This window comes from Ctenopharyngodon idella, chromosome 10, assembly GCF_019924925.1.
Source record: "Ctenopharyngodon idella isolate HZGC_01 chromosome 10, HZGC01, whole genome shotgun sequence".
Taxonomy (NCBI): Eukaryota; Metazoa; Chordata; class Actinopteri; order Cypriniformes; family Xenocyprididae; genus Ctenopharyngodon; species Ctenopharyngodon idella.
In genome coordinates, this window is record NC_067229.1 from 35,954,205 (window position 1) to 35,974,099 (window position 19,895).

Consider the following 19,895-nt stretch of genomic DNA (forward strand, 5'->3'; position numbering starts at 1 on the left):
TTTTACGATCACCATGTTCGATTCAATGGCAATAACGCAATCCTCGCATAGCTACTACTACTACATAGTATAAAATTTCTGATAATTATATTAATTATAGTAGGTTGTTTGCAACCAACTTAGAGAAAACACATTTGTGTAATGTTAATTTTAGTTACTGAAATATAACCCTTTGTTCTCTGTGTGACAACTAGCCTCAGTCTTCCCTACATGAACATTGTACTCAGGCCCTGATTGGATATATCTAAATAGCATCTTTTTGCGGCGCCAAAGAAAATAGTTCCATAGGATGTTAAAGCAGTATCAGATGTTATGTGTCTCTTAGCAACACACATGGTTCCTGAATGAATCCATGTTTTTGAATAAATTGGCTGAGTAAATGATTCAGTGACTCACAGAGGGTTGTTTAGTTCCTGATTAAAACAATGGCTGCATCCAAAATACATTTCTCTACAGTAGGCGAAAAACAGTAGGCCTATGTCTGAATTCCATAAAAGTGTAGGTGAAAAGTACCCAGATGACTACTGATAAAAGAATTACTTGATAAAAAGAGAAGTGCCTACCCTGACAGTATGCAGTTTTACATGCAGGAAATGTCTTTGAATGAATGATTTGATGCATCACTCATAAGTCACTTATATCGCCACCTACTAGTGTAACTTACAGAAAGAGTTCCTGAAAAAAAACCCTCACTACTAATTCACAGAATGACAGCCTGTCTGGAACGTGCAAATGTCACATTTTCAGCATTGTGCTATTCCTTTTCTGTGATTTAACCCTTCAAAATCCCTGAGGTCCACTCCACAGTTCTGGATTTAAGCATGCAGAAAGCAGAGCATGTCAACGCATTGCCCCTTGCTGCAGTGCAAATGACTCACTGCTCTTTTAAACTTCATTCAAGTGCCTTTGGGCTGCACACTGGACTCTCTAGCGTGCTAATTCAAATAAATTATAGATAGGCCTTTGTTCCCTGGTGAAGGACGGAGAATGTGAAATGAATTAGATAGTGAAACCTGCCCACAGTTTAATTCTCCACCACACCCCATCTCACTATGCAGCACTACAGGAGTCTGTTTAAAACCATTACAGATTCTCCATTTATATCAGGACAGTAGATAACCCGTTACTGGTTTAAATATGGCATACTGGGCCAAAATAATTAATTGAAATATAATACAGTAAATCTTTACAGTCAATCTATAACTGCAATGCAGTGCATATTTTTGTTGCAATTACCTAAGACCTGTGGGGAGATATTCTTTTGCAGTCTCCAAACTGTATAAATAGACCCTCATTTTAATTGGGTGCAATTTATATGGTAAAAACTTGATTGACATATGACACTCACATATATACACTTCATAGTTTCACCCTACAGATTTAGTCCACAAATGTATTAATGCTTAATCTGTGCCCACATTATACATATACTATACTATTTTCCCAATTTCTAAACACTTACCTGTACACTATAGTTAATGTTAGTCATGCATCTTTGCAAAAGTCAAATTATGTAATCAATCTCTCTTATTTCTGAAATAAACTTGAATGGGAACCAAGATCACAATAATGCAAAAGTCATAGTACAGCATATATTTATTTATTTATATTTGTGCATTAATTCATGATCTGTAATACGAGGCAGTAACCTGTTAAGTAAACAACGAGGATAGATGGAATAAGATGTTCAGATGCAAAAAGTATGTACTGATGCTGTGCAAACTGTAATAATACCGTGTTCTCCGTACCTGTTCATTCTTCATTAAGAATACAAATGAGAGTAGGATGAAACATACATGATTACTGTAACATGACTTTACAGTACATTTAAGATATGCAGTGTTTACTTTGGACTTATCAAGTGTTGGTATGAGCAAGTTCATCCACGTTTATTAAAAGACACCCTTCAATCTGTTCTTTCTCTCATACATTTGCCTCATGCGCAATGCAAGATGACTAAAAAGTTTTAAAAGTTGTAAATATTTGCATAGTAAACTTTATTAAAGATATTAGGTTGCATGATGGTAATGACATCTTTTACGGTGGAACCACAGATAGCATAAAATGCTAAATCAAATGGAGTAAGGCAGAATGAAAGGTCTAGAATAGCAAAGTGTCTGCCATCATACACGATTCAACAGAAAGGAGAGCAGAGCAGCGATTAACTACAGGAGCATTTACACACTTGAGTGAGTGTAAATCACTGTGAATGACAACGTCGGACCCCGTATTCTCCTAAAAGAGACAATCATCCCTGAGACCCAGAATGACACTTGATATTCGTATCATACAGATGCAGCGCCCTGCACTGGACCGTCACCACAGCTGCTTCTGGGATAGAGCGAAGGTTCAGGAGAACAGCATCTTTCTCTTTGATTTCCTGTATTCGGTATGTGATCGTCACTTTTTCAGAGTTTGAATACCGTTATAATCTGCTTCCTTCATATCTGTTTGTCTCATTCATTTCTTCATCACACATTTTACGCATGTATGACATTTCATCGTCCTCTTCCTCAGTCTCATTCACTTTGTCCCTCTCTGTTTCTTTGTTTTGGTTCTTTGCTGCATTGCAATTGAGGTTTCCTTCCTGTTCGCCATCGTCCTGTTCTTCGCTCTCGGATTCACCAGCTTCCTCTGACACGGAGTATATCTCTCCCGGGTTGTTTGGCCCTTTGCAGTTCATTTGATGGGTAACAGTCTTGTTTGGGACAGAACCACCCGCTAGGCCGCTAAAGCCACCAGGCTTCCAGGCAATGGCTTTGGATGCGCCCTCCTGGATTATAGAGGTGGTGACACTCTGCAGTCTCATTTTGCCCTTCATTTGACTTCCAGCTGAAGCAGAATTGCACTTCAGAGGGTTATCAGAATGCACTAGGTTTGAGGCTCCTGTGCTCCCTTTTGAGGTCGACGTGCCAATCTTAGTGCCCTTCATCATTCCCATTACCTCGTAACGGAAGCTTGAGATGTCCTGTTTAAGTTCCTATTAATGTTATTCACACATTGCTCAGTAAAACATGATGTTATACAGTTATACTGCAGAGTACAAAATAGGTCAAATAACCTAAATGAAAAATCTATATTTCATATTATGACTGAATTAATCTGACCAGGGGCCGCATTTACAAAACATCTTAAGGCTAAAAAAGTAGCTAAATGTAGGCGTGTCAGTCCTAAATTTAGGACTCCTACATTTTTGCTCTAAGAGTATTTCACAAAGCATTTTAGCGCTAAAACTAGCTCCTAAATCTGAAAAGTTAGGAGTAGTCAAGAGGATTCCTAAGTCACTAAGACCAAATCACAAACTATCCAAAAAAAATGGTTGTACACCATTGAGGCGATAGGTGCTGAGCCTTTTCTTCATAAATGCAATAAATATTTAGATTGATTTTAATCTGCGATGACATAACATAAAGTTTAATTTATGTACAGGCAAAATGTATTGGATGGAGAATAAAACATTGCGGTGAAGTTGAAAATAATATCCTATTGTCGGCGCCGATAGCCTTGTGGGCAGCTTGCGTGACCCGAGTTCGAATTCAGGCTCATAGACCTTTCCCTATCCCGTGCTGTCCGAGGGGAGGCTCCAAGCTAGGAATTTAGGTCACACCCAGAGTACTCCCTTGTATCCTGGGAAGAGGCACCAGCCGAAAGTGAGAAGTCAGAGTGGTGGAGGGATGCAGAAAACTGTCGAGGTGAGGCTTGCTCTGTATATGCCTCGAGCTGATTAAATAGACCATTTAAACATGCTCCTCCCGAACTTTGTTTATAAAACATTATTTGTCGCTTGAATTTTGCACTCGAGATGCAGACATGTAAGAGGCTGACAATTAGCTGAAGATATACTTGTTATAATTAGTGACACTTAGCCTACATTTAAAAAAAAAATCTTATTTGAATATGTCAACATTTTTATTTTAAAATCTTTATTTGAATATAGCAACATTTTTATTTTGAAATCTTTATTTGAATGTGGCAACGAGGTCAACCCGCCCTTACTCTTAGCTTAAGACTCCTCTCTATTCTTTAGTAAAAGTTGGTCTCAGCAGCTTTGTGAAACTCTTACCTACAAACTTTTACTGCTATTTAGGAAAACTCTTTGTAGTAAGATAAAATGTTTTGTGAATACGGCCTTTGGATTTGAATAAATACTTATTTACCTTTTTGTTCCCCTATATATGTATATACTTATTTATTGACATGTTTATTTATTTCTTCATTTATTTAAGTAGCTTTGTATTAAGCAGTGTTGTTATTGTTAACTAAAACTATTAATTATTGTTTTTGTTAACTGAAATAAAGCTGAAATAATTACGCTGAATAAAATATAAATATGAAAACCTAAAGCTTACAAAACTTAAACGAACATTAGAAATGTTGCCTTGGCAACAATTGAAATAAAAGGATTAAAGTCACTAAAACTAACTGAAATTAAATTAAATATGACAAAAAAATTAAATATTAAAAAAAAAAAAGAAAAATGACAAAAGTACATCACAAACTGAGTAAAACAAACTTTAACTAAAATAAAAATAAAACCAAAAATGTCAAACTAAAATGTAAAAAAAATTAATGTAAATGATAAAAAATAACACTTAAATAATCTACAGTCTACAAGACCTGATTAAGGATTATATTGTGATAATTTTTGGTTGACTGTACATTGTCCCTTTACTTAATACCACATTAAAAAAAAAAACATATGCAATTTACCTTAAAGTTCTCCTCCGTTAATCCCTCTTCTTTTTTGGCATCCCTGATCATTGCTGCCACATACCGCTTAACCAGGTTTCTGAGTACCTCCTTAAAAATTAAATTAATTCAATTATGAACATGTAAAACAAGCAGACCTTAAAGACTTTCAGAGAAGTCAAAGTGTATATGAAAGGGAGATTAAAGGGATAGTTCACCCAAAAATGAAAATTCTGTCGTCGTTTCTGTATACAAGTTGTTCCAAACCTGTATACATTTCTTTGTTCTGCTGAACAAAAATGAAGTTATTTGGAAGAATGTTTGTAACCAAGCAATTTTTAACATTTTTTTGGCTGAACTATCCCTTTAATCTGTAAATTCAGAAAGATGGGTTGATTTACACTGCATGACATAAGAAAAGAGATGGTGGCGAGCTGTAACCTTTCATCTGGCGTTCTGTTTCAAAGTGCACTGTGTAGACAAATCAGTTGCTTTGAAAGAGACACCATTACCTGGTACTGGCGGTTTGTGCGGACGTTTTCAGCAGCTCGCATCTGAAAAAAGGGAATAACTCAATTGTATTGATTTTTCATGACACCTACTTTGCTATATTACAAGGTAGTGGTAACCTCAGCAGCTCCAATCATTTTGTTCACAGAATCATTTTGTTTTTCAGAAGCAGATTTTTAATATTGACTGTTGTTTATTCCCCACACATAGCAATCGTGTGACTTAAGAAGACTTGAAATACAGTGTGCAAGTTCTATGGACTAGTTTTGTCACATCTGTTTTGGGTTTTGGTTCACTATAGTTTCATGTCTTTTATTTTGTAATTTCTCACAGTCATGTGTCCTGGTTCCTTGTCATGTGATCATGTCTTGTGCTTCCATAAGGCTTGTTCGAGATGCATCGGCGTGGTGTAGACAGATCGGCGTATGACATCAAAGTACAGCGAGAGCGATTCAAAAGCATAAGGAGTCAAATGCTCTCCAAACCCTCTCACGGTGCTTTGATGTCATATGCCGATCGGTCTGTGCAGCGCTGATGCGTCTCAAACAAGCCTACAGTCTTATGTGTCATTGGCTGCATTTGAAAACTTGATTTCAGACAGACTTCTAAGGCAGCGTAACAGTTTAACATTATCAACATGAAATGAATCTGCAGCAGTCAGGTACAAGCTCTCTAAGTTGTTTACATTCATTATGGCCCAAGCACTGATGGTGTGAGGACCCTATTGTAATTGCTCAGTCAATTATTCTTCTTCTCTGAAATGAATGGCATTTTTGAGGGCCTAAACATGCTTGAAAACTCATGAAACTTTGCACATGCATCAGAAGTGGTGAAAATTTATATCTGATATGGGTTTCAGAATTAGGTGTGGCAAAATGGCTCAATAGAGCCACCTACAAAATTTCAATTAAGTGCCCTTCGCGCTACGTTTCACGTACAAGTATGAAATTCAGTAGACACATGTAACAGCCCAATCCCTACAAAAAAGTCCACGGGTGCAAAATCTGAAAACCCAAAAGGAGGGCCCTTTCATCGCTGCTTGCAGCTTTAATTATTATTGTAATGTTATGTGCCTTGAGACATGACGCTGTTTCTTGTGATACTTTGCCAAGAGCAGCTGTTCATGAGTTTTGGAGGAGGCGTGGCTTTGGACAGCGATTTGCAGGGAGGGTGGGATCGTATGCTTTCAATGCTAGCAGGCTAATGTTAGCATTTCTCAGATCACCTACTGCACCTTTGATAAATACTGCACATGAGTTAAACTCTGCTCGCCTTCAGTGGAGTCGCATTACAAGTTTTATGGTGAATTTTGGTTGTTTCTATATTTTGACAATGTAAATCACCATCTACTTTTTGTCTCGAAGGGCAGCATGAACATCTAATAAATATCTTCTTTTGTGTTCCATGGAGGAAAAAAAAAATTAAACAACATGAGGGTGAAAAAATTATGAGGTCATTTTAATTTTGGGGGTTGACTAACCCATATTTCATATGAATTATTAATAGAAAAAGAGAGGAAATTGCTCATTACCCCAAGTGATCCAAGTGTCTCTGTTCTTTTTCGTTGTTGAATTTTGAAGCAGTGGCTCTTGATCCATCTGATGAGGTACCATGCTGATTTTGGACTTGGAATGATGTTGAAGGGAGGAGGCAATGTGCCGCCCTCTTCGAAGTAGCTCATCCAAAGTTTAGTTCTGGCAAACTTCCACTCAATATCAGCATGATCCTGTGGAACAACCAAAGAGAAGAGCCGAACAATGTCAATTGAACAGTAAACAGAATGATACAGAATGTTTGATAGAGAATGTTTGTACTTTTAAAAAATTCATTTATCGCACCAAAGGGTCATAAAATGAACTAATGAAGGCAAAAAAGTTATTCAAAACTTTAAATATATAAACAAATACATACATTTTATGTACCCAAATGCAGTAAAAACAACTAATAATTTATAGCACTTACAGCAATATGTTGGTAGGAATTATTCATCATAGCAATAAGCATATTAAGAAGCACCACCAGAGAGATTATGTTGTAGGTCCCAAACATTGTGGCTCCAACAAACTCTGTGAACTCGTGTTTGGCTTCAACATTGGTCACATACAGAGAAACGAGACCAAATATGGACCAGAACAATGACTGCAGTGTCTCAAACATACTGGAAAAAAAACAATAAAAAAACATAATATCACTATTTATTGCAAAACAAGCAAAATTATGCTTAAATTTGAGAAAACTACAGTTCCTTACGTGGTGAATGCATTGTTCTGCACTGAGCAGCGGATACCCTTGCATAAGATGTCATCTGTTTTTGTGCCATTGGTTTCATAATAGAAATACAGTTGATTGAGTCCATTTGCAAAAGAGAGCAGCACCAGGCAGTAAATGAAGAGGAATTTGAGGATGTCCAGTAGCATTCGGCCAAGTGAGATCTGAAGAGGGCCCAGGTGGGAGTTGGCTGTGAAGAGTGAAATTAGTCGTAGGGAGCTAAATATGTTAGCAATGGCGAACAAGGCCTCTCCCACCAAGGTGGGGTGCCACATCACCCAGTCCTTCCGGCACTGACTTTCATTGGACTGCAGAAAGAGAAGTGTTGAGAATTACAGAATGTCATCGTGTTCAACCTCTGATCATATTCTATTCTTGCTTCTGATTAAGACTAGTCTAACATCCTGTTCTAACCAGGCGCAACTCAATATGTTTTCCAGCAGCAACTAATTTGTATGTCTACAATGAAAGTTGAAATGCTTTGAAAGCAAATCAAAGACAATAAAAAAATTTATGTTTAAAGGAACACTCCACTTTTTCTGAAAATAGGCTCATTTTCCAACTCCCCTAGAGTTAAATAGTTGAGTTTTACCGTTTTTGAATCCATTCAGCCGATCTCCGGGTCTGGCGGTACCACTTTTAGCATAGCTTAGCATAGTTCATTGAATCTGATTAGACCGTTAGCATCTCGTTAAAAAATGACCAAAGAGTTTCAATATTTTTCCTATTTAAAACTCTTCTGTAGTTACATCGTGTACTAAGACCGAAGGAAAATGAAATTTTGTATGAATAAAAATGTCTATTTTTTTATTATTATTATTATTTATTTTTACAAATATATCTTTTATAAGGTTTATTTTATATAGAATGTGTAAAATAGAACATATTAACTTAATTACAATTTGTTACCTTAAAGTGAGCGACAATCTTCAATGAGATAGTGGCCAGATACAGAGAATTCATGACAAAGTCCATGAGGTTCCACCAGTCATGAACGTAATCCTGAAAGCCACCATCCCACATTTGTTTGATCTCAGCCCATACAAAGCCTGTAAAGCAAAGATATTGAAAAAAAAAAAAAAACTTAAAAAAAAAATAAAATACTACAACTGATCAAAAATCCGACTGAAATCAAATCAGATTTTTCACACATTACCTAAAACCCAGGGTAAGATCATCCATTCCACAGTGGTAGTGGTGGGCCTTGAGACATCCATAGCATTGATGGTATGATTACTTTTGGAATCCACATGTTGGGAGGCCAACAGCAGGAGAAAGAGGAAGGTCAGATAAGAAGCAGTGTGGCATATAAACTTGATGAAGGGTTTTCGGATGAAGAGGCCGTAGTGGCTCTTGGGGGCGATCAAGTAGAACAGCGAAAAGAAGGGGAAGAGGAATCCAATGAACATACAGGTGACAAACTTGCTGGCCCAGTGGCGCCGTCTCCAGCCTGGGAACTCATCATACCAGCGAGACGCGAGCAGCTGCTGACAGTTTGGCTGTGCTACAAACTAACCACAGAATAATGAAGAGAGATGAAATTGACTAAATGAATAAATGAACTTTCTTAAAGCAGTAAATTCACCATTAACCATAAATCAAGACATACAGTAATGTATAGAGTTGCTGAGATTTTGCCTGAACTTTAATTTAATGATTTGCTTGCATTTTCTGGAATGTGCAGTGATGCAAAATCATTTTCTGCCTTCTATCATGCATGGAGACTGACATAATTTTCTACAGTTGCAAAAGAAATGCTCTCTGCGGGAGAATACAAAAAATAATGGAGCCATGTCCTAATGAGAAACAAGTGCCATTTAAAAAGAGCAAACACAAAAGGCACAAAAAGGCTTACAGTAACATACTGTTCTTTTCTCTCAGGCTGCTCTATCTGGTTCTCATCATCGCTGGTTTAAATCCCTAGCTATATCTTTTCTGCACCTTTTCTGAAACCATCTGGGCCACACATGGCACGCAGCAAGCCAAACACTGACTCATGTATGAATTAAACATATATAAATTTAAATTTTGTGTGTGATTTTCTTTTTGTGATATCAATAGCACTGAACTCTTACTTTTTGGTAAAAAAAAAAGTCAAAAATATTAATTCTGTATTTAACTAATTTATTGAATTCTTTATAAAATATACATTAAATAGATTTTTTATTGCTGTTTATATTTTGTCAATAATTAGATATATAAACAGTATATTATATACTGTATCTTATGTATCTCTTTTTTGGTTCTCTTATTCATGAAAGACAAATAATGAAACAGAACGACTTGTTTGTGATGTAGAAGATCTTCCAGAGGAATTTCCATGATACAGGAATAGAAAAATAATATTCTGCTGTGTTTCTGTTAAATTACATTCAGATGCTACATATGAATAAAGGGCAACATCTTCCAGAGCTTGTAAGCATAACTTCTTCTCCATTTTCAGTCATTTTTAAGCAAGCACACACATACAGTTTACATATCAATACATAGAAACCTTTCCTGCATAAGGAAAAATGTCCTTCAACATTTCAAACAGAAAGAGCTTGTAATGTTTTATGTGGGCAGAAGGGGGCAACATAGATCCACATAATGTTGCAGCCACTCTGCAAAATCCCACAGTGGGGGGCAAATGAGGACCTCGAGGTCCACTTTCCAGCAGAGTTTAGCTCTAATCCTAATCAAACACACCCTTACAAGCTAATCAATGTTGTCATGATTACTGGAAAGCTTTAAATTTGATCAGGGTTAGAGCAAAATTCTACAGGGAAATGGATCTCGAGGGCCAGAGTTTCCCCGCCCTGCTCTAGGGGGAATAAAAACACAACCTACAGTACCTTCTTGAGTTGAAAATATTCTGCTCAGCTTGATTTAAACACAACACCACCTGAAATTATCCACAATGTGTAAAACACACCAGATTGCTAAATCAACGGGGCAGCCATCCAAATATAATCCTCGATTACTGAAACAAACAGCTAAACACCTGTGAACCTTTATAATATGCTCAAGTGCTGTTCCTATCTGGAGTGATTATTTTGCACTTCTGCTATTGATCTAGCAGCATTTGAGGATTGCTTTCAAATTTCTTGTTGTCACAGAACCATTTCTGACATTTGGAGAGCAAATATCTTACCTCTTTCTGATGGTACTTGATAGCCAGTTTCAGCCTGGCGAGATCATTATTCCCTTCATCCTCCAGGAGATTCACATCATCCTTGTAATTCAGAATCAACTCGAGCTCTCTGGAACTGCGCGTTTGGTCGAGCAGATCTTTGGCAAACTGCTTGCACTGCTGGGAAAGCTCTTCGTACTCTGACTTAAATTCATTCTCCACCTTGCTGAGCTCCTGGAGCTCCCAGCTGAGCTGAAAGGCCGTCAGGAAGGGGTCCTCGCTGGAGAGGGCGACAAGCGAGGGACTGGCCAGGGCCCGGTAGATGTTGAGACGGGATCGGGAATGTCGCAGGCTGTCCACGTCTGAGCCAGACACACATTCCATGCAGTTGCAACGCACCTGGTGGGGCTGGGGCACGGACACCCCCTTCTGAACCAGCATCTTGATGATCTCATAGTTGTTGGTGTGTGCGGCCAAAATAATGGGCGTTATGTCAGGGGTAAAATCGGAGAACTGTTTATCCAACAGGATAGGAGGCACCTAGAAAAGAGAGAAATCTGGGCTGGTAAACAGTAAGTCCACTGCCAAAAAAAAATAATAATAATAATGTTATTATTCTGTATTTTTGTCTTGTTTTCAGGAATAAATATCATCATTAAAACAAGATTCATTTACCTGAAAAGCAAAATTACCATTTTAAGTCTTGTTTTCTGAGAAATCAAAACAAGAACTACTTGATGGCCAAAGAAAATAATAAGCCTTTGTAATATGTGTATTAAATGTTACACATGGGGGGGATGAATGAGGGAGTGGGCACCCGAACAAATAGCTGATTGGCTCTTCTAACTGAAAGGCAAGATTTCTTTTCTTCTTGCCGTCATATTGAATTACGATTTTTCTTATTCAAAGTGTTCTAGGTCCTCTCCCTTATAATGTCTGTGATGTAATTTGCTTTGAATGAAAGTGATAACCGACTATGTATACACTAACGTTCAGATGTTTGAGGTCAGTAAGATTTTTAATGTTTTTGAAGTCTCTAATGGTGCACCAATTAGGCTGCATTTATTTAATCAAAAATTGAGTAAAACCACTTATATTGTGAAACATTATTACAAAATAAAATAATGTTTCTATATTAATACATTTTTAAAATGTAATTTATTTCTGTAATGTCAAAGCTGAATTTTCAGCATCATAACTCCAGTCTTCAGTGTCACGTGATCCTTCAGATCCTCCTAATATGCTGATTTGGTGCTCAAGAAACTTTTCTTATTATTATCGATGTTGAAAATAGTTGTGCTGCTTAATATTTTTGTGAAAACCCTGATGCATTTGAATAGAAAGTTCAAAACAACAGCATTTATTTGAAATAGAAATCTTTTGTAACATTATTAATGTCTTTACTGTCACTTTTGATCAATTTCAAAATGCGTCCTTGCTGAATAAATGTATTAATTGCTTTCAAAAATTACAAATCTTTTGATTGGTAGTTTAGCTGTATGTCTATGATAACACAAGAAAATTGTGGGAAAAGACCATGTTATCATGTTATCATATAATTTCTAGTCCTATCTGTTGTATTCTAACTCACAGTTTATGGGGATACAAGGTCCTTGGGGTGTGTGCGCATGCGTTGTGAGAGTGAGTGGTACACTGAAGTAAATAGAACATCTGTTCAAGCTCTAGTGTGAAACTGAACTGTTGTTAAATAACTAAACTACTCCGACATAACACTATAATTATATATTACCGTTTACTCATACTCATGAGATGACTTTCATACAACATAGTTAGCCACATAGTTAAATATACAGGGTAAAATCGAGGGAAAATTAGTGAATTTGGACACCATTGTGCATTGTGTATGACATCACATACACGTTGTGCCTGAACGATGAAAATAATTGAAATCCAAGCTGTTTAGACTGAAACGCATTTTCAAAAATCCAATTTTAATTCGGTTGCAAACCTACAAATGTGATCTGGATCAGGTTAGTTACAATTGAATGTGTTTTTGTTTTGCTGTTTAGACTACAAGAAAAAATGCATTTGAGTGGGATACACCAAAAAATCTGATCTGCTCTGAACAAAGCCTTTGAATTGCTCAAAGCATGATTCAGTTATTCTCTGCTATCCCACAAAAAACCTAACCAGCTAATATGACAAATTCACCTTATTTTTCTGTGACGTGGTGGCACGATGTTCAATTCACTACACTGTCTGGCGCTTAAGTCATTAGAACTTTATCTGTAACAAAGGTCGTAGCCCTTCAAACAAAGTGGAAAATGACTTAATCTTCAGCTGCAAGACAGTGAGAAAGATAATGCAGCCATCTTCATGCAAAAACAAGAAAAACACTACTAACACTAATAAAAAGAACACTACTTTCCAAACTTTTAATTAAACAGCCATGTCTACAAGGGAAAAATGTCCCTTTCAGAAAGGATTAGTGCATCATCGGGTTCTAGGTATCACTGCAACATGGTCTGAAAAACTATTTGAAATGTCTGAAACAGTTTGGACGTAATCTGCACATTTACAGTCGCTTCACAAAAGAAAGGATTACCAAGGCAACTGGGAATTCCTGCATGTGTAAGTTGAATTGAAAGGAGGACCCAAGAGATGCTATAGTAGGAGAGACATGAAATTGTTTCAGTTTGGAAACTCTGAAGTAAATTTGTCAGTGATTGCCGTCTTACCTGCATGCCCCTGCTGGGCTTTTTATGGTTCAAAAGCAACTCCACAGCCCCCACCACCTCCTTCCGTATGGCGTGTAAGAGTGCATCCCCCACATACACGCCAAAGCTGAGCAGCAACTCAACGATTTCCAGATTCTCATTCTCTATGGCAATCAACAGAGCCGTCCGTCCAAGAGGGTCGATGCAGTTGATGTTGATTTTGAAGTAAATCTCAGCTTCTATCAGTGATTGTTTGACACTGGCGTAGTCGCCTTTCTCCACAGCGCACAGGTAGGCCTTTTCCAGAGGTGACAGCTCCGACTCGGCTCGAACTATCCGCAGCGGGATCCGGTCCCTGTATGAGAAGTTCTCTGTTCTGCGAAAGTAGAGCTGTGACATTGCTGCTATGCTTTCATGTGAGACAACTGGGCATCGAGAGAGATGGAAACAGAGAAAGCCAGTACAGACAATGAAGAGATGCTGGTAAATGAGGGTAGGAATCATGCATTACAGAGGAAATGGCTTTAAGCATTGTAAACCGTCATTTCCACACCCAACATCCCATTAGCATGACACTCAGCCCTTATTTGCTTGGTTTTCTGTTGACTCTGAGGTTATTAGATTTAGACGTTTTGTTGAAGGCCATAGTGAAAACCTCAGATACTTCTAATGGGACAAGCTCTTAATGGAGTTAAGAGAGCACATGCTATAAATTATGCCATAAATGAATACCATGGACTGGTGTTTATAAAGCAACTCAGTACTTTCAAAATGCATCATTAATGTTAATCAATAAAATGTCTGCGGGGAATTCAACCTGTTGACATTATCCAAACTGTTTTAGGCATCTCATATTCAAATGTGAGGATCAGCTTTGCTTTCCCTCACCACACAAATGATCTTTGAAAATGCACTTTTGCTGTCATTTGGATCAGAGTAGATCACAATAGAGTGTGGTTAACACAAGCTAAAGATATTATTACGTTTTATTCTACATCATAAAATACATCAGTAATACCCCCTTGTGATTTCTTTAAGCTTTACTTGTCTTGAAAAAGGCAGTTGCTAAGTAGCTAAATGGGACTACAGAGGTTGTTGGGGACATTAAACATTATCACACCTTATCCACTTAGGCCAACCTGGCCCACATCCAAGTGAGAAGTCAGAAGCCAGGCCCATGCCGCCCTGCAGGCGATTCTTAAGATTGTATTGGTCATGTCAATCACAGTACTGATTGCTTACACCTACCAATGATCCCTAAACTTACCCGTCACTGTAACCAATGAAATTACCTGCGGGGGGATTTCTGGTAAAGTGGGTTAGTGGGGAGTCACGAGGTGACATATTGGGCACGGGCGTGATTTCTGACATCACACTTGGATGTGGGCGGGGTTGGATGTCCACCACAGGCAGCAGCGAGCCCTACTTAAGTGGACAGGCACATGTGGCGTGCGTCTGGAGAAAGAGAGAACGCGCACGGAGCTGGAAGTGCTTGATTGACGCGCTTTGTCTTTAGATAAAACTACTAGGATATAGCGTTGAAATATCATTACTACAAACGATCCTGAGTGCTTGTGGTGTGATCCGCACCGCTGTTTTGACGCGCTGCTGACTTCAACTAGAAACAGTAAAATGGTGCTACTGTTCTGTCTAGCGGATGGAAACATGCCAGGGTCCAGATGTGGACCGTGGGCCGCCATTTGAATATCAGTGCTTTAGTTCAAATGACGTGGAATCACGATGCCGGCTCAACAACTTGATGTCTGTCAGCATTGGCGATGGACGATGGCATCGTTTATAGGCCCAACCCTAGTGTGAACGAGCCCTAAGTCTGTTTTAATAGCCTCACTGTGTTCATAATCGTGCTCTTGCAAAATATTCTAACTATTGAAGAAAATGTTTTTTACTTTAGTCTTAGTGATGGTGACGTTGAAGTCATACGAAAGTGGTGTAGTTAAGTTATATATTGAATTACAGGCTTGTATTAGTCTTGTATTGTATTAGGCTTCAAAATTCATAAAAGATGTGTTTATTTGTGAAGATTATCATGATGAACAAAACTTATAAGAATCAAACTGTTGTTGGTCACACAGCTCATTAATGCAATTAATCTAAAATCCAATGGGAAAATCCTATTGTGTTTTTGTCAAGGGAACCTGGATGATGCTCACTTCCGGGTTTGGCCTAAAAGATGTCATAGTACTACTGCAGCAATGACATCTTTTAGGCCAACCCAGAAGTGAGCATCATCAAGCAAATCTCAAGTAATTCGCTCTAAAGAGTGAGTAACATAAACTACAGCACTGCCTGAAATAGCCTGTATTAGGGGTGCGTGTAGTGTTTTTTTTTTTTCTTTTTTGGACATTTTGCTAACTCGAAACGCAGCAAAAAAAAAAAGAAAAAAAGAAAAGAATCTATGACCAGAAATGCTGCTGAGGTAGGCAGCTACATGGGTCAAATATCTGTAACCGCTGAAATCTGCACATACGTGTCCTCTGGATATAAGCTGGATATTTGTCAGGTTCATGGCATCAGGAGACTCAGTCTGATAGTCACCCTGTAGAAGATGCTGATGTTTTATGGCATGTGCTTTCTCTTGTGCTTTACAGGAACATGCTGTTAAAACATTTTGTTCCTCGGCAGACTTAACAGTCACTAAAGACCTCATGGTGTTTTAATGGTCCAAATATACATTACATTAAGTTAAACAAACACTTATACTTGTTACTGTCTCCCAGAGACGTCTTTTGTTAAGATAATTATTAACTTATATTTTGTAGATATATATAATGTAGGTAAATGTTCATAATGTAGTTGCAAGCCAAATACAATTAATCTCTTTTACCACAGTAAAAGTATGAAAACACCCTCTTGTAAACTGTCATTTGGATTAATGAAGAGAAAACATGGGTCATCCAAGTCAATTATTTGTATCTGATAATCTGCATATGTGTCATCTGCATAAAAGCTGAATGTGGCTGATTGTCAAGATATAAATAACCATAACCTGTAAATAATGATGGCCAGTGCTTCTATGTGTGATTTGAAAAAAAAAAAAGACAAAAAAAAAATTAGTCTACTGATAAAATATTATGGTCCCCAACAAATTTCTCAGCTTCATAGTGTTTTTCTGTAAAAACTTGTACACTTATGAGGACCTTCCATAGGCTTCTATTGTTACACTGATTGTAAGTCAAATGAACTTGATACAAGAGAAAGACATGCAATTATTAGTCCACTTCAAAATAATGTTTACGTCTATTTTAAAAGCTTTTTAGACACAGTTGCAATTCATAGATTTGAATTATGCCATTATTTTGGTCTATCTATGAACCTTTTACCTAGTGAAGAGATTTTCCTATATTTATGAGGGCATTTTTAGAATGTGCGCAGAAGTGGTTGATGAACACAGACAGATCAGTGCGCAGTGCGCTTTAGTCGCCACTCATGATTGCTGGAGGCTGTCTCAAAATACAGTGAGCTGCCTACCTCAGCAGCATTTCTGCTCATAGATGCTTTTTTTTTTTTTTTCCCCTTTTGCTGCCGTGTTTCGAGTTGGCAAAATGTCCAAAAAAAATAAAAATAAATACTAAATAAAAAATACTACACGCGCACCTAATGCCCATATAAATGATGCTCGCTCGTATGATGCCCCAAAACCGCTGTATATTGGTAGGCAGCTTGTATTATAGTGAAAACAGGCTATTTCAGGCAGAGCTGTAGTTTATGTTAAGCACTCTTTAGAGCGAATTACTTGAGATTTAATTCGTTATTTATTTTTAAATACCACAACAATTAATTAACTGTGTGGAGCGCGTTTATAAAATAGAACTCGTTGTCACTTTAAAGGAATTGTACACCTAAACTGCGAATTCTGTTGTCATTTACACACCCTCGTGTTGTTCTAAACATGTGTGACTTACTTTTTTCTGTGATACACAATATGAGACGTAATAACAGCCTCAGTCTCCATTCACTTTCATTGTATGGGAAAAACACCCCCTTTTGTGTTTAAGGAAAGATATTTATACAGGTTTCGAACAACACGAGTGTAAGCAAAGAACAGAAATTGCATTTTTGAGTGAACTACCCTTTTATGAAATAACGGAATCTCACCTCACCTGTTGGTTTTTGGATGTTGCACTGACTCGTGACTGATTCCGTCTAACTAACGTACAACAGGTGCCCAGCGCGAAGAAAACCCGTCACACTCCAACCGCCTCCACTGAGAAAAAGCGCGAAAATGCGCAACGATAGAAATAGGACGCGGGAAAATAATATCCATTTGTACGCGCAGGGAGGCTCAATGATCCTCTCATTTCGCATTCAAGATGGAGCTAATCTGCAGAGTTTCCCAAAGCCAAACATGTTTGTTGTCTCCAGAAAGTGCATGTGTGAGATCTGTAATCGTTTATCATCTTGCATATTCTCTTTCCCATATAGATTTCATCGCACTTTGGTGTGACGCGTTCTCATCTTTCGTTAAGAGTTATTTTGCTGATTGAAGAGACTTGGAGCGCAAAGGCTACCAGATGTCCTGTCTGCAATCTCTCTCTCTCTCTCTCTCTCTCTCTCTCTCTCTCTCTCTCCAGAGAGAGTGCTTGTACACGGTTCTCCACTCGTCTAGTGTCACAGTCTTTAAAGGTGCACTCAGTAATTTTAAAATGAATTATCATTACAATATATATAACATAGTTCCTAATATATATATATATATATATATATATATAGCCTATAGTATAGTATAATAATATGTATATATATATAGTTCCTATATATAGTTCCTAACCAATGACAATAATGTACTTTCAGTCATTGCTCGAAGACACTTTAAAGTATACAAAACAAGCAAACCAAACATTAACAACAAAGAAATTAACGGGTACTTGGGGCAAAAATGGCACCAAAATCAATGAACAAAAATGCCCCATATTTAAGATAGGGGGGCAAAAAATGCCCCAGCACAATTAAAATAAATTAAAGTTAACATTGAAAATGAATGAAAAGTGTCCATTGAGGCTTTACATTTAGATCCGCTCACGTTGCATCATATTTCTTTTTAAGCATTTTTTGCAGTGTTTATAACCAATCACACATTTCTATTGAGCTTATTAATGCAATGGCCAATCAGAGGAATTCAGATTTAACCACAGAAAACGCTGTAATTTTGTCCAGTGCGTGGACTCACTGACTGAATCATAAATAACAAAGTGCAGATACAAAGTAAAAGATTAAAGTGCTTAGTGATCATATTTACAATTTTTTTTTTTGCCAGAGTGCATCACTCACACTAGACTGAAGTCATGGACCACTTTAGTGATGAGGAACAGTCTTTGCTCGTTTTCTGTATATGACTGACTCCCATGCAGTTTGAATAACCGTTTTGCTACTAAAATAACTAATTAAAAATGTCCAATGAAATGTGTAACAAGCAATAAGCTAAAAACAGGTCTTGCCCAGTTTTGTCAGACTTGTTGGCAGAATAATGTGCCATTTCCCCAAACACAAAAACATTTTTATGTTTTGTGTTAATATCATTATTACAATATCAAGTGCAACACTGCAGCCCTACCCTCTAATGATTTCCTTGTCCTATTAGTAGTTGTCCTATAACTGATATAATCTCTATGAAGTGTTCTAAGGATGTTTTTTCTACTATTAGTCCTATGGTAACAGCTATAGTAAACAACTCTTTAGCCAAAGATGTTGTTCCAGCTAGTTTTTAAACATGCAATTGTGCAACCTCTGTTGAAAAAAACTCAACTTGATCCGGAAATGTTGCAGTAACTATCGGACAATCTCTAAACTGTCTTTCATTACTAAGCTTTTAGAGAAAGTAGTGTTTTACACAGCTTCAGTCTTATTTGGATTCTTTTAATATTTTGGACATGTTCCAATCTGGTTTTAGATCATTAAATAGCACTGAGTCAGCTCTGTTGAGGGTTACAAATGATATCTTTCTTGCTCTGGATTCAGGCTCTTGTGTTGTGCTGGTTTTGTTGGACCTGAGCCCAGCATTTAATACCATTGTCTGTAGCATCCTTCTTGAATCACTTGAATGGTAGGTATCCAAGGCACTGTATTATAATGGTTTGCTTACCTCAAGAATAGTAGTTTTTCTGTAAATTTAGGGAAATTTTTTCATCATCTGCACCTGTCTTGTGTGGTATGCCCCAGGCATCCATTTTGGGACCTTTATTGTTTCCCCTTTATACTGCTATGTGGATAATTCTCAGTTCTACCTTCCAGTAAGCCTTGACAACAGTGTTTCATTTAATGTGTTATTGAAATGTGTAAATGATATTAAGAGGTCTGGTGGATGACAAATAATTTTAGTGTAGCTAAATGAGGATAAAACAGAGGTTTTAATTCTAGGTTGTCCTGAAAATTCCTTCCCTGCTTTGGAAGCCCAGTTAGTTCCTCTCTCAACCAGTGTATGCAAACAAATTAACCTGTTAGCATTCCACTGCCACCCACGGTACACATACCTTTCAAAAGAGACCAAAACCATGCATATACTCCAAATGGTTCAAGAACAGCATGCAATTTACTTTGGGATCAGTTCATATTGTGTTTAAATGTGCTTTATAAACAAATGTTGTTGTTGTTGTTGTTGTTGTAAGTAAACATAATAAACA

At 37.4% G+C, this 19,895-nt stretch overlaps 1 protein-coding gene across 2 annotated transcripts; it reads right to left on the reverse strand.

The window, feature by feature from the left end:
- Positions 1 to 1,578: 1,578 nt before the first annotated feature.
- On the reverse strand, positions 1,579 to 17,800 carry trpc4a (transient receptor potential cation channel, subfamily C, member 4a). 2 transcript variants are annotated; one of them, XM_051911263.1, is made up of 11 exons: positions 17,379 to 17,800; positions 13,279 to 13,682; positions 10,601 to 11,119; positions 8,624 to 8,978; positions 8,377 to 8,516; positions 7,450 to 7,775; positions 7,162 to 7,357; positions 6,731 to 6,925; positions 5,202 to 5,243; positions 4,711 to 4,800; positions 1,579 to 2,980 (listed from the first exon to the last, which is right to left on the reverse strand). In XM_051911263.1, exons 2-11 carry the CDS (start codon positions 13,654 to 13,656, stop codon positions 2,426 to 2,428), a joined length of 2,796 nt encoding a protein of 931 aa, XP_051767223.1. In that variant the 5' UTR covers positions 13,657 to 13,682; positions 17,379 to 17,800; the 3' UTR covers positions 1,579 to 2,425. The 2 variants fall into 2 exon arrangements, with proteins under 2 accessions (XP_051767223.1, XP_051767224.1); XM_051911264.1 differs by having other exon boundaries at positions 17,374 to 17,800.
- Between the last annotated feature and the right edge of the window lie 2,095 nt (positions 17,801 to 19,895).